Source organism: Mobula birostris, unplaced genomic scaffold, assembly GCF_030028105.1.
Source record: "Mobula birostris isolate sMobBir1 unplaced genomic scaffold, sMobBir1.hap1 scaffold_1871, whole genome shotgun sequence".
Lineage (NCBI taxonomy): Eukaryota > Metazoa > Chordata > Chondrichthyes > Myliobatiformes > Myliobatidae > Mobula > Mobula birostris.
Genome location: NW_027274918.1, coordinates 62,639 through 75,782, shown reverse-complemented (window position 1 = coordinate 75,782; position 13,144 = coordinate 62,639). Strand labels below are relative to the sequence as shown.

The 13,144-nt window shown below is 46.7% G+C and overlaps 1 protein-coding gene across 1 annotated transcript; it reads right to left on the bottom strand.

The window, feature by feature from the left end:
- Positions 1-79: 79 nt before the first annotated feature.
- LOC140192632 (methionyl-tRNA formyltransferase, mitochondrial-like) lies at positions 80-12,874 on the bottom strand. The gene is made up of 5 exons (XM_072250165.1): positions 12,342-12,874; positions 11,689-11,904; positions 7,458-7,580; positions 3,445-3,536; positions 80-183 (listed from the first exon to the last, which is right to left on the bottom strand). Exons 1-5 carry the CDS (start codon positions 12,872-12,874, stop codon positions 146-148), a joined length of 1,002 nt encoding a protein of 333 aa, XP_072106266.1. The 3' UTR covers positions 80-145.
- Between the last annotated feature and the right edge of the window lie 270 nt (positions 12,875-13,144).

Below are 13,144 nucleotides of genomic sequence, written 5' to 3'. Positions count from 1 at the left end.
TGTTGGAGGCAAAATCCTTTGAATGTGTCAGCAAATGAACCAAACAGATGTAACATCTGAAGGTGCAGAAAGGTCTGTGTCAGTGCTGAGAGATCCCTGGAACTCACCAAATGTGACGCCCTCCTTGCTCTGCTCCCGTCTATTCTCAACGTGTTCCGGCAGACTCCTCAACACAGACAGCAGCTGAAACGCAGACAGCAGGACATTTAGAGATGGATGCAGAATCTGAACCAGGTTTAATATCACTGACATCTGTCATGAAATTTACTGTTTTGTGGCAGCAGCACATTGCAATACATAACAATAAAAACTACAAATTACAGTTAAAAAAATTAAAAATTAAATTTTAAGAAGTAGTGTAAAAAGAAAGCAAAAATAGTGAGGTCAGGTTCATGGGCTCATGGGCCGTTCAGAAATCTGATGGTGGAGGGGAAGAAGCTGTTCCTAAACATGAGTTTGTGTCTCCAGGCTCCTGTAGCTCTTCCCTGACGGCAGTATGAGAAGAGGGCATGTCCTGGGTGGTGAAGGTCTTTCATGACAAACACTGCCTTTCTGAGGTATGGCCTATTGAAGATGTCCTGGATGCTGGGGAGGCCAGTGCCACGATGGAGCTGGGTTAGATTACAATCCACTGCAGCTTTTCCAATCCTGTGCAGTTTCCCTTCCACACCAGTAATGTAACCAGTTAGAATCAGACTGGCTTTAAATCAGAGAAAACAGCAACAGACCATTCAGCCTCTCCTCCCCATTCTGTTATTCAATACAATAACCAATCCAACGTTCCTTGTCCACTCTCCTGTCTGTTCCCCACTAACCACATTCCCTCACTGATTAGAAACCCATCTTCTCAGGCCCAAAGGTCACAGTTCTCTGTGGCAGGGATAAGACCATAAAACATAGGAGTAGAAGGAGGCTGTTTGGCCCATCGAGTCTGCTCTGCTATTCCATCATGGCTGATTTATCATTCCACTCAACCCCATTCCCAATCAAGAACCTAGCAACCTCTGCTTTAAATATTGCCAATGACTTGGCCTCCACAGCCATCTGTGGCAACGAATTTCACAGATTCACCACCCTCTGGCTAAAGAAATTCCTCGTCTCTTCTCGAAATAAACGTCCTTGTACTCTGAGACTATGCCCTCTGGTCCTAGACTCACCCACTATTAAGAAACATCCTCTCTACATCCACTCTATCTGTGCCCTCTGGTCCTAGACTCCCTCACTATAGGAAACATCTCTCCACATCCACTCTATCTGTGCCCTCTGGTCCTAGACTCCCCCACTATAGGAAACATCTCTCCACATCCACTCTATCTGTGTCCTCTGGTCCTAGACTCATCCACTATAAGAAACATCCTCTCTACATCCACTCTATCTGTGCCCTCTGGTCCTAGACTCACCCACTATAGGAAACATCCTCTCCACATCCAATATCTAGGCCTTTCAACATTCAATCGGTTTCAATGAGATCACCCCTCACTCTAAACTCCTATGAGTACCGGCCCAGAGCCATCAAATCTCCCTCAAATGTAAACACTCTAATTCCCAGAATCACTCTGGGGAACCTCCTCTGCACCTTCTTCAATGCCAGCAATCCTCTCTTAGATATGGAGTCCAAAACGGTTCACAGTACTCCAATGCCTCATAAAACTTCAGTATTACATCTTTGCCTTTACATTTAAGTCCTCCTGAAATGAATGCTAACATTGCATTTGCCTCCCTTACTACCGAATCATCGTGCAAATTAACCTTTAGGGAATACTTCACAAGAACTCTCAAATCCCTTTGCACCTCTGATTTCAGAATTGTTAGAAAATAATCCTCCTTCCAAAGTGCATGACCATAGACTTCCTTAAACAATATTTCCAGAGCAGCCTCCGACAAAACTCCCTGCCTTACACAGCGAGCCCATAGCCATTGCCAGTGCCCTCAGTGTAGCCTCACTGACGCTCTGTGCAGTTGCAGTGAGATGTCCCCCCTCTGAGCTCCTCGAACTGAGGCTCGACATTCCTTTGGCCTTCCCCGTTCGCATTTCATCCAAACCCCTCCGAGCTGCAGCTTTCTCTCCTCGCCAGTCCGCCAGCAACCTGGCAAACTGAGTCAGAAGGCATTCAGATGGTACGTTTTGCTGAACACAGGCGTGTTGGGGACGGAAGAGTTGGGTTTAGGTGAAGGAAAATTTAGGAAGTGAAGAGGTCAGAGTGGTGGTGTTACATATATTCGGAGCAAGAACTATATTGGAGCAGCATGATTAAACATTTTTAATGAGTAATGTTAGGAGTGGTACACATTGGCAATTTACAGTGTGGGGAGTGATGAACCAGGTCGACCGAGATGACAAGACACGTGCCCTCAAAAGAGCGAGCCTACCAAATGTCAGAGGCCTAATCAGTTCCCTCCACAATTGAATAGCTGCCATGCGCTCGCGCCACATTCTGGCCTTCGATCTGATACGGTACCGATAGCACGTGGCAGCTCTTCCCTAATGGACATCACGATAGTGGGTTGATCCCAGTGAACCCACCTCATGATCCAGACCAGGAGCACAATCACAACCACCCTCTCCTCCCCACATCCTCCCCTCTCTCACTCTGCCTCTAGGTTGCCTGCTGTATCTAATGATACAGGTTTTAGCCCAAACAGGTTTGAGCTAAAGGACATTCTCTCTCTCTGGTGCTCTCTTCTCTAAGTGACAGCAAAACTGCTCTTTGCCCCTTCCTTTTTCTAAGCAATTTAAACAACACACACAAAATGCTGGAGGAACTTAGCAGGTCAGGCAGCGTCTATGGAGAGGAATTAACAGTCAGGACTGCAAAGAAAGAGGACAGAAGCCCTTCTTCAGCTCTTTACCTCTCAAACTACCCCCTTCCAGCTTCTTATTTCATCCAACCACCCATCTTCCCCCTCACCTGGTCTCACCTATCACCTGCCAGTTTGTACTCTGACCCACCCCGACTCACCCACCCTCCCCCTCACCTGGTCTCACCTATCACCTGCCAGTTTGTACTCTGACCCCACTCCCCACACCACTTATGCTGGTTTCTGCCCCCTTCTCTTCCAGTCCCGATGAAGGGTCTCAACCCAAAATATTGTCTGTTTATTCCCCTCCTGCCTGACCTGCTGAGTCCCTCCAACATTTTGGAAGTGTTGCTCTGGATTTTCGGCATCTGCAGAACCTCTTGCGCTTATGAACATTGTGAATCACCGCTTTCACACGGTCACTGTTCAGAATCTGGGCGTTCTGACCCACACCGCTGTTGGAATACCTTCAGCAAGATGGCTCACGCCTTCCTCCTTCCCATCTGCTGAAAGACAGTAAATCCCCACACACAGAATGTTTCAATACAATAAAGATCAAAGTGACTGTAAGTATAAATACCAGAGATTCTGCAGATGCCGGAAACATGTACCAGTGTAAGTATGAAGAGTTTACCATTTCAGCACCTTTTTCTGCCAGTATCACTCCCAGATCGTCAGCCGTACACCTCGGAGGAACAGGAGTCTTCTGCTGTGACAGAATGGGGCCAATGTCAAACCTACAAATGACAAACGTCCAACAGTTACCCATGTGCTTGATTCACAATGGTTCTCAATCAGCGAGAACGTGGATCTCAGCCCGGAAAAATGTGAAGTGATTCACCTTGGGCAGACGAACTTAAACCAGAGTACAGGGTTAATGGCAGAATTCCTAACAGTGTGGCACAAAGGAGAGATCTTGGGGATCACATCCATAGATCCCTAAAGTTGCCGTCCAAGTCAATAGAGTGGTTAAGAGGCGATGGTGTGTTACCTTTCATTAGTTGGGGAATTGTGTTCCAAGAGCCCCAAGGTAATGTTGCAGCTCTGTAAAATCCTGGTTAGACCATACTCAGAGTATTGCGTTCAGTTTTGGTCAGCTCATTACAGGAAAGAGATGGAAGCTTTAGACAGGAGATTTACCAGGATCCTACCTGGATTAGAAAGCACGTCTTTTGAGGACAGATTGAACGAGCTATGGTTGTTCTGTTTGCAGTGATTCACAGTAATTTTCTGTTAAATGCCAGGTCACTGAGCAAGAATATGATCAAATTCAGGAAACTATCCACTTGTGAGAACTCAAGTCATCATTGTCTGGCAGGGAGGTGAAGGCTCCATCGCACAGGATCATAGACTCAGTCAGCTGCATCACAGACACAACCCTCACCACCACTGAGGACATCTTCAAGAAGGCAGCATCCATCATTACCCTCGCCATCTGGGACATACCCTCTTTCATACTCCTGTTCCTTCAAGGTGTTCGAGATCTACTTGATGATGTGATAGCACTAGAGAGGGTGCAGAGGAGATTCATCAGGGTGTTACCTGGGACAGAGCATTTGACACACAAGGACAGATTGTAGAGACTGGCTCTGTTCTCCCTAGAATGGAGAAGGTTAACGAGTGACATAATTACAAAGCAGCAAATCAGTAGAAAGATGTGACATAGGATTGGAAGATGTTGAATCCTCGTGGGTCGAATTGAGAAACTGCTAAGGGTAAAAGGACCCTGATGGCAGTTATATACAGGCCTCCCAACAGTAGCTGTGACTATAACTGGAAATTGAAAAGGAGTGTCAAAAGGACAATATTATGATAGTCATGAGAGATTTCAACATGTAGGTTGATTGGGAAAATCAGGCTGGTAATGGATCTCAAGAGAGTAAGTTTGTTGAATGCCTAAGAGATAGCTTTTTAAAGCAGTTTGTCCTTAATCCTACTAGGGGATCAGCTATACTGGATTGGGTGTTATGTAATGAACCAGAGGTGATTAGGGAGCTTAAGGTAAAAGAATCCTTAGGAACCAGTGATCACAATATAATTGAGTTCAACTTGAAATTTGATAGGAGAAAGCAAAAGCTGATGTAGCAGTATTTCAGTGGAGTAAGGGAAATTACAGTGGTATGAGAGAGGAGCTGGCCAAAGTAAATTGGAAGGAGATGCTGGCAGGGATGACAGCAGAGCAGTAATGGTGTGCGTTTCTGGGGAAAATGAGGAAGATGCAGGATAAGTGTATTCCAAAAATGAAGAAATACTCAAATGGCGGTATGTACAACCACGGTTGACAAGAGAAGTCAAGGCTATTGTAAAAGCAAGAGAGAGGGCATACAAAGCAAAAACTAGTAGGAAGACAGAGGATTGGGAAGATTTTAAAAACCTACAGAGAGCAACTAAAAGAATCATTAGAAGGGAAAAGATTAAATATGAAACCAAGCTAGCAAATATTATCAAAGTAAAAGCTTTTTCAAGTATGTAAAAAAATAAAAGAGAGATGAGAGTGGATAGAGGACAGCTAGAAAATGAGGCCGTTGAAATAATAACATGGGCCAAGGAGATGGCAGCTAAACTAAACAGGTATTTTGTGTCAGTCTTCATTGTGGAAGACACTAGCAGTTTGCCAGGTGTTGTAAGGGTGTGAGGGAAGAGAAGTGAGTACAGTTACTATTACAAGGGAGAAGGTGCTCAAAAAGCTGAAAGAGCTAAGAGTACATAAGTCACCCGGGCCAGATGAACTGCACCCTAGGGTTCTGAAGGAGATAGCATTAGAGATTGTGGAGGCATTAATAATGATCTTTCAAAATTCATTGGACTCTGACATGGTTCTGGAGGACTGGAAAATTACAAGTGTCACTCCACTCTTAAAGGAAGGAAATTATAGACCAGTTAGCCTAACCTCAGTGGTTGGGAAGATGTTGGAGTTAATTGTTAAGGATGAGGTTATGGAGTACTTGGTGACATAGGACAAGATAGGACAAAGTCAGCATAGTTTCTTTAAGTGAAAATCTTGCCTGATAAACCTGTTGGAATTCTTTGAAGTCATTACAAGTAGGATAGATAAAGGGGATGCAGTGGATGTTGTATATTTGGATTTTCAGAAGGCCTTTGACAAGGTTCCGCACATGAGGCTTCTTACCAAGTTAAGAGCCCATGTTATTATAGGAAAGTTGCTAGCATGGTTAGAGCACTGGCTGATTGGTAGGAGGCAGCAAGTGGGAATAAAAGGATTCTTTTTCTGGTTGGCAGCCAGTGACTAGTGGTGTTCCACAAGGCTTGGTGTTAGGACTGCTTCTTTTTATGCTGTATATCAATGACTTAGATGATGGAATAGATGGCTTTGTTGCCAAGTTAGATGATACATAGATTGGTGGAGGGGCAGGTAGTGCTGAGGAAACACGTAGGCTGCAGAAGGACTTATAGACAGATTAGGAAAATGGGCAAGAAAGTGGCAAATGAAATACAATGTTGGGAAATGCATGATCATTTTCTTTGGTAGAAAGAATGTGCAGACTCTTTTCAAAATAGGGAGAAAATCCAAAAATCTGACATGCAGAGTCTTGGGAAACCTTGTGCAAAACACCCTCAAGGTTAATTTGCAGGTAGACTCGGTGATGAGGAAGGCGAACAGTTCTGGGCTCCTCATCTAAGAAAAGATGTGCTGGCATTGGAGAGGGTTCAGAGGAGTTCACAAGGATAATTCCAGGAATGAAAGGATATCATACGAGGAATATTTGAAAGCTCTGGGCCTGCACTCGCTGAAGTTTAGAGGTATGGGGGGGGGGGGGGGGGGAATCTCATTGAAATGTTGAAAGACCTGAATAGAGTGGAAGTGGAGAGGATGTTTCCTATAGTGGGAAAGTCTAGAACCGGAGCAGACAGCTTCAGAATGCGAAGACATTCCTTTAGAATGGAGATGAGATAGAATTTCTTTAGCCAGAGGGCAGTGAATCTGTGTAATTCATTGCCACGGACAGCTGTGGAGGCCAAATCATTGAGTACATTTAAAACAGAAGTTGATTAGGAATGTTGTTAAAGGTTACGGGGAGAAGGCAGGAGAATGGGGTTGAATGGGATAATAAATCAGCCATGATGGAATGGCGGAGAAGACTCAATGGGCCAAATGGCCTAATTCTGCTCCTGTGTCTTGTGGCAGAGATGGGTAACTGATGGCCAGCATGCGTACAGTGGGCTGAAGGGCCTGTTTCTGTGCTGTTTGACGCTCTGTGATTCTGTGGAATCTTTGTGCAGTTCCAGGCGAGAGTCAGCTGTGATGAATATCTCAAACGCACGTGGTACAAGTTCCGTATTTATTCATTGATACGATGCATAACAGGCCTTTTCGGCCCAGCGAGCTGCCTATTTAACCTTAGCCTAATCACAGGACAAGTTCCAATGTCAAATCAACCCACTAACCGGTACGTCTTTGGACTGCAGCAGGAAACCGAAGGAAACCCACGCAATCACGAGAAGGGCGTACAAACTCCTTACAGACGGCACTAACTGAACACCGACTCCGAACCCTTCGCCCCCCCCCCGCCCCCAGCTGTAATAGCGTCATGCTACCATGGTAACTGCTCATCTAGAAACACAAAACAGAAACTGCTCAGTCGTTGCCAGCATCAGATTTCTCCCCGTTCCTCAAGTCTCTGCATGAGCCAACATACCTTTTGGGTCGAATCTGCATGATGGTCACGCCAGTCACCTGGTCACCATGGATCAGGGTGTGGAAAATCGGAGCAGGGCCTCTCCACCGTGGGAGGAGGCTTGGGTGAAGATTCAGTATCCCACTAGGGGCAAGACAGAGACAGCGAATTAACCGATGGTGGAGTTAGCAGCTGATCAGGCAATGGCATCAGCAACACACAATGCTGCGGGAGCTCTGCTAGAGTTTCCAGCATCTGCAGATCTTCCCTTGTTTGTGATTAGGCTACAAGACAAGGCCACTAAATGAGGAGTGTTTATTTCCCATAAAACCACAAGACACAAAGCAGAATTAGGCCATTTCGCCCATCGAGTCTTCTCCGCCATTCCATCATGGCTGATTTATTATCACACTCAACCTCATTCTCCTGCCTTCTCCCTGTAACCTTTGACAACATTTTGCTTTAAGTATACCCAAAGACTGGGCCTCCACAGACATCCGTGGCAATGAATTCCACAGACTCGCCACCCTCTGGCTAAAGAAATTCCTCCCCATCGCTGTTCTGAAGTGACGTCCCTCCTTACAGACAGTGGCAGGAACTGAACGTTGTTACAGACTGTGGCAGGAACTGGACTTTGTTATAGACTGTGGCAGGAACTGAACGTTGTTGCTGATGCAGTAGAAGTGTTTTTTATCAGTTATTTTTAAAGTGATTATATTAACTGTGTGACTATGTTTACTAGGGTGAGAGGGTGGAGATACATCCCTACCAAAGGAGGTGTAAGGTGCTCCTTCCCTCTGCTAGCCTGCAGGTCACTCCTCTTGGGGGGGTCTTATGACACCCCCCCCCCCCAACCCCCAGCCCTGATCAGGGTCATGTGAAGCCACGGGAGCAGGTGGTGGATGGAACATATCACAAGTCCTGGTAATGCGACCACTGACGCCAGGCAGACAATCTCTGACGAGTATTGATAATGGCTGGGGTCACCCATCTTGTAAAGACACTGCCCAGAAGGAGACAATGGCAAACCACTTCCATAGAAAACTTGCCAGGAACTCATGGTTATGGAGACCATGATCACCCATGTCTTATGACACGACACATAATGATGATAAGGATGTAAGTTTACTGCTATCATGTATGCGCTACATGTACACTCAGACCAGGGGAATGGCCGAGGACACGCCAGACGGAAAATGTGAAGTCAAACACTTTGCAGAAGAAATTTTAAAGTGGACTATTTATAAATGATGACAGGTTAAAAGAGGGAATCAGAGGGAAGTAGGAGTCAGTTGATAAATCACATTGTTAATGCAGCAAACAACTGGGAAGGAAGATGTTGTGTTTGTTGTTGTTGCGGGGGTGACCTGAGTAACAATGCTGAGTGGAACAACTTGGGCTCCTGGCGTGGTACACGGTGCAGGGGCTGGTTCTCCCTACCCCAAAGAGCACATGCCTGCAATAAGGGAAATGCATCCATCAGGGATTTGTCCTGTGAGAGGAGGTTAAAGCAGACTGGGTCCAAATTCTCTTCAGTTTAGAATAAAACATACAATGTTCTTACAAGGCTTCAGAGAAAATATAACATGTTGTAGTGTCATGAAACAAAGATAATCAAAACTCCATCTGGTTCTAGTCACCTCATTATAGGAAGGATGTTAAGACTTTGGAGAGGGTGCAGAAGCTATTTACCAGCATGCTGCCTGGATTAGAGGGCATGAGCTATAATGAGAGGTCGGACAAACAAGGGCTGTTTTTTCTGGCAAGATGGAGGCTGAGGGGAGATCTGACAGATGTTTATAAGATTATGAGAGGCATTGATAGAGTAGACAGGCAGTATCTTTTCCCCAGGGTTGAAATATCCAATACAAAAGGGGATGCATTAAAAGGTGAGAGGGGGTAATTTCAAAAGAAGTGTGAGGGGCAGGTTGTTTTTTTTTAAAGCACAGAGTGGTGGAATGCGCTACCTGGAGTGGTGGTAGAGGAAGATACATTAGGAAATTTTTAAGAGACATTTAGATAGTCACATGAATGTGAGGAAAGTGGAAGGATATGAACACTGTGAAGGCAGAAGAGATTAGTTTAGTTAGCCATTTGATTAATTTAATTGGTTTGTTACAACATTGTGGGTCAAATAACCTGATCTTCGAGGTCCTCAATGAATACTTCTCTTCAGTATTCACCAATGAGAGGGAACTTGATGATGGTGAGGACAATATGAGTGAGGTTGATGTTCTGGAGCATGCTGATATTAAGGGAGAGGAGGTGTTGGAGTTGTTAAAATACATTAGGACGGATAAGTCCCCAGGGCCTGACGGAATACTCCCCAGGCTGCTCCACGAGGCGAGAGAAGAGATTGCGGAGCCTCTGGGTAGGATATTTATGTCCTCGTTGTCCACGGGAATGGTACCGGAGGATTGGAGGGAGGCGAATGTTGTTCCCTTGTTCAAAAAAGGTAGTAGAGATAGTCCGGGTAATTATAGACCAGTGAGCCTTACGTCTGTGGTGGGAAAGCTGTTGGAAAAGATTCTTAGAGATAGGATCTATAGGCATTTAGAGAATCATGGTCTGATCAGGGACACTCAGCATGGCTTTGTGAAGAGCAGATCGTGTCTAACAAGCCTGATAGAGTTCTTTGAGGAGGTGATCAGGCATATATATGAGGGTAGTGCAGTGGATGTGGTCTATATGGATTTTAGTAAGGCATTTGACAAGGTTCCACATTGTAGGCTTATTCAGAAAGTTAGAAGGCATGGGATCCAGGGAAGTTTGGCCAGGTGGATTCAGAATTGGCTTGCCTGCAGAAGGCAGAAGGTGGTGGTGGAGGGAGTACATTCAGATTGGAGGATTGTGACTAGTGGTGTCCCAGAAGGATCCGTTCTGGGACCTCTACTTTTCGTGATTTTTATTAACAACCTGGATGTGGGGGTAGAAGGGTGGGTTGGCAAGTTTGCAGACCACACAAAGGTTGGTGGTGTTGTAGATAGTGTAGAGGATTGTCAAGGATTGCAGAGAGACATTGATAGGATGCAGAAGTGGGCTGAGAAGTGGCAGATGGAGTTCAACCCGGAGAAGTGTGAGGTGGTACACTTTGGAAGGACAAACTCCAAGGCAGAGTACAAAGTAAATGGCAGGATACTTGGTAGTGTGGAGGAGCAGAGGGATCTCGGGGTACATGGCCACAGATCCCTGAAAGTTGCCTCACAGGTGGATAGGGTAGTTAAGAAAGCTTATGGGGTGTTAGCTTTCATAAGTCGAGGGATAGAGTTTAAGAGTCACGATGTAATGATGCAGCTCTATAAAACTCTGGTTAGGCCACACTTGGAGTATTGTGTCCAGTTCTGGTCACCTCACTATAGGAAGGATGTGGAAGCATTGGAAAGGGTACAGAGGAGATTTACCAGGATGCTGGCTGGTTTAGAAAGTATGCATTATGATCAGAGATTAAGGGAGCTAGGGCTTTACTCTTTGGAGAGAAGGAGGATGAGAGGAGACATGATAGAGGTGTACAAGATAATAAGAGGAATAGATAGAGTGGATAGCCAGCACCTCTTCCCCAGGGCACCACTGCTCAATACAAGAGGACATGGCTTTAAGGTAAGGGGTGGGAAGTTCAAAGGGGATATTAGAGGAAGGTTTTTTACTCAGAGAGTGGTTGGTGCATGGAATGCACTGCCTGAGTCAGTGGTGGAGGCAGATACACTAGTGAAGTTTAAGAGACTACTGGACAGGTATATGGAGGAATCCAAGGTGGGGGCTTATATGGGAGGCAGGGTTTGAGGGTCGGCACAACATTGTGGGCCGAAGGGCCTGTACTGTGCTGTACTATTCTATGTTCTATGTTTGTGCTGTACTGTTCTATATTGAAAATGAGAAGAAAATTCTTCACTGGGGGTAGTGAGGGTTTGGAATTTGGGCTGCCAGGGCTCAGTTGCTGAACATCTTCAGGCCAAGGATCAATACATTATTGGGCATTTAGGGAATAAAGAAATAAGGGATTTGTGTAGTAAAAGGATGGTAAACAATTAGCCACCATCTTACTGAGTGGTACAGTAGGTGTGAATGTTTGTCTCCTGTTCTAATAGATAGCAAGAGGACTGCAACGACTGGGATGTCAGACAGGACAGAGGAGCAGGAGCTTCATTCTACCCCCCGACACTGTCTCACTGCAGTCACACAGCACACCTCGGTGCCCAGTGCACACAGAGATGTCTATTTGTCAGGATATGCGAAGGAAGAGGGCATTACTCACTAGGGGAACTGCTCTATAAGAGTATCACTGAGCAGCACACCAAACGATACGACGATTCCAACATCAAAGTGATGGCACTCCGTGAGGCAAGGCCAGTCGTGAAGCGTTATTTCATTAAGCCTGGCGTATCTTCGCACAGGCAGCTCGCCATATTTAGTGTCCGGCAAAGTAACCACTTCCAGCCGTTCTATCAGCAGATTCCCATCGCACAAGGAGCTGGAGGGAAAAGAAAAATCTATGTCATTACTGTAGAAAGCAGCGATGGCAGAGGTGAGGAGTAGCCTAGCTGAGCAACAGGTTTACCTCAGGGTGACCTGGGTGGCAGCCTGAATCCTCACCAGACCCCAACTCCAGCAGGGGTGGAAGAAGAGGAGTGAATTGACAGGGGATGGGGGTTTGGGGAAGAGAGTGAGGGTTGGGAGAGGGGGAAGGTGCAGAACACTTTCTCCTCCCCACACAGGATGACCCCATTTCCCCAAAGGTCTGCAGGCTGACGTGACCCCTCCCTGACCCAAAGGTGTGGGGGGTCACAGGTCACCTGCTCCTATTTGACCCCTATAACCCTCATCACCTCCCGGACTTGGAGCTCTCCAGTTATTGAACCACCGAACCCGGACCCTTTTAACCTCCACCCGACTTTTTTACCCCGGTACCTGTGCCTGTGTACTTCCTGCAGGGTCCGCTGCGCGAACGCGTCGGTTCCGAAGAAGAGAATTCTCCAGGGCGGCGCGACCCGGACCCGCCGGCCGCCGTCCCCGCTGACCCAACGCCTGGCCTTAGATGCGAAGCGAAGGAAGGCCGAAGCTGCAGCCCAGGCCCGACTGGACCGCCGGAGCGCCGCCATTAGCGTGCCAGCTTCCGGTCCGGCACATTCCGTGTCCCCGCGGAGAGAAAGGTTCCGCCGGGTAGACCGGAGAGCGGCCCCGGCCTCCGGGGCTCGGTCCGCCGCCCCGAGGAAGATCTGACTTGTTGCGGGGGCCCAGGTGCGGGGTGAAGTTTGGAAGACGCCGGTGGGTAATGTGACTGGGTTGGGGGGAGTGGACAAAGAGTGGGGGTTCACGGCGAAGAGGGCGAGTTTCCAGCTATCGAAGGGTCTCAGTCCGAAATGTCGGTAGTTTATGTCCCTCTGTAGACGCTGCCTGACCTGTTGCAATTTCTCAATGGTCCGTGAACCCACCACCACCATCTCTTGTACTTATTTATGCTGTAAGTTATAACCTTTATGCTGACCTCTTCAGCTTCCCCCACTCGAGAAAACAACCCAAGTTTGTCCAAGCTCCAAACCAGCAGCACCCTAGTAAAACTCTCAAAACCTGCGCATCTTTCCGGTAATGCGGTGACCAGAACCGAATGTGAAACTCCACAAGTAGCCTGACTAGAGTTTTATAAAACTAACATAACTCTTGAACCCAAAGCACCAAATGGTGAAGGGACGCGGGCTGGGCTGGGATGTTGG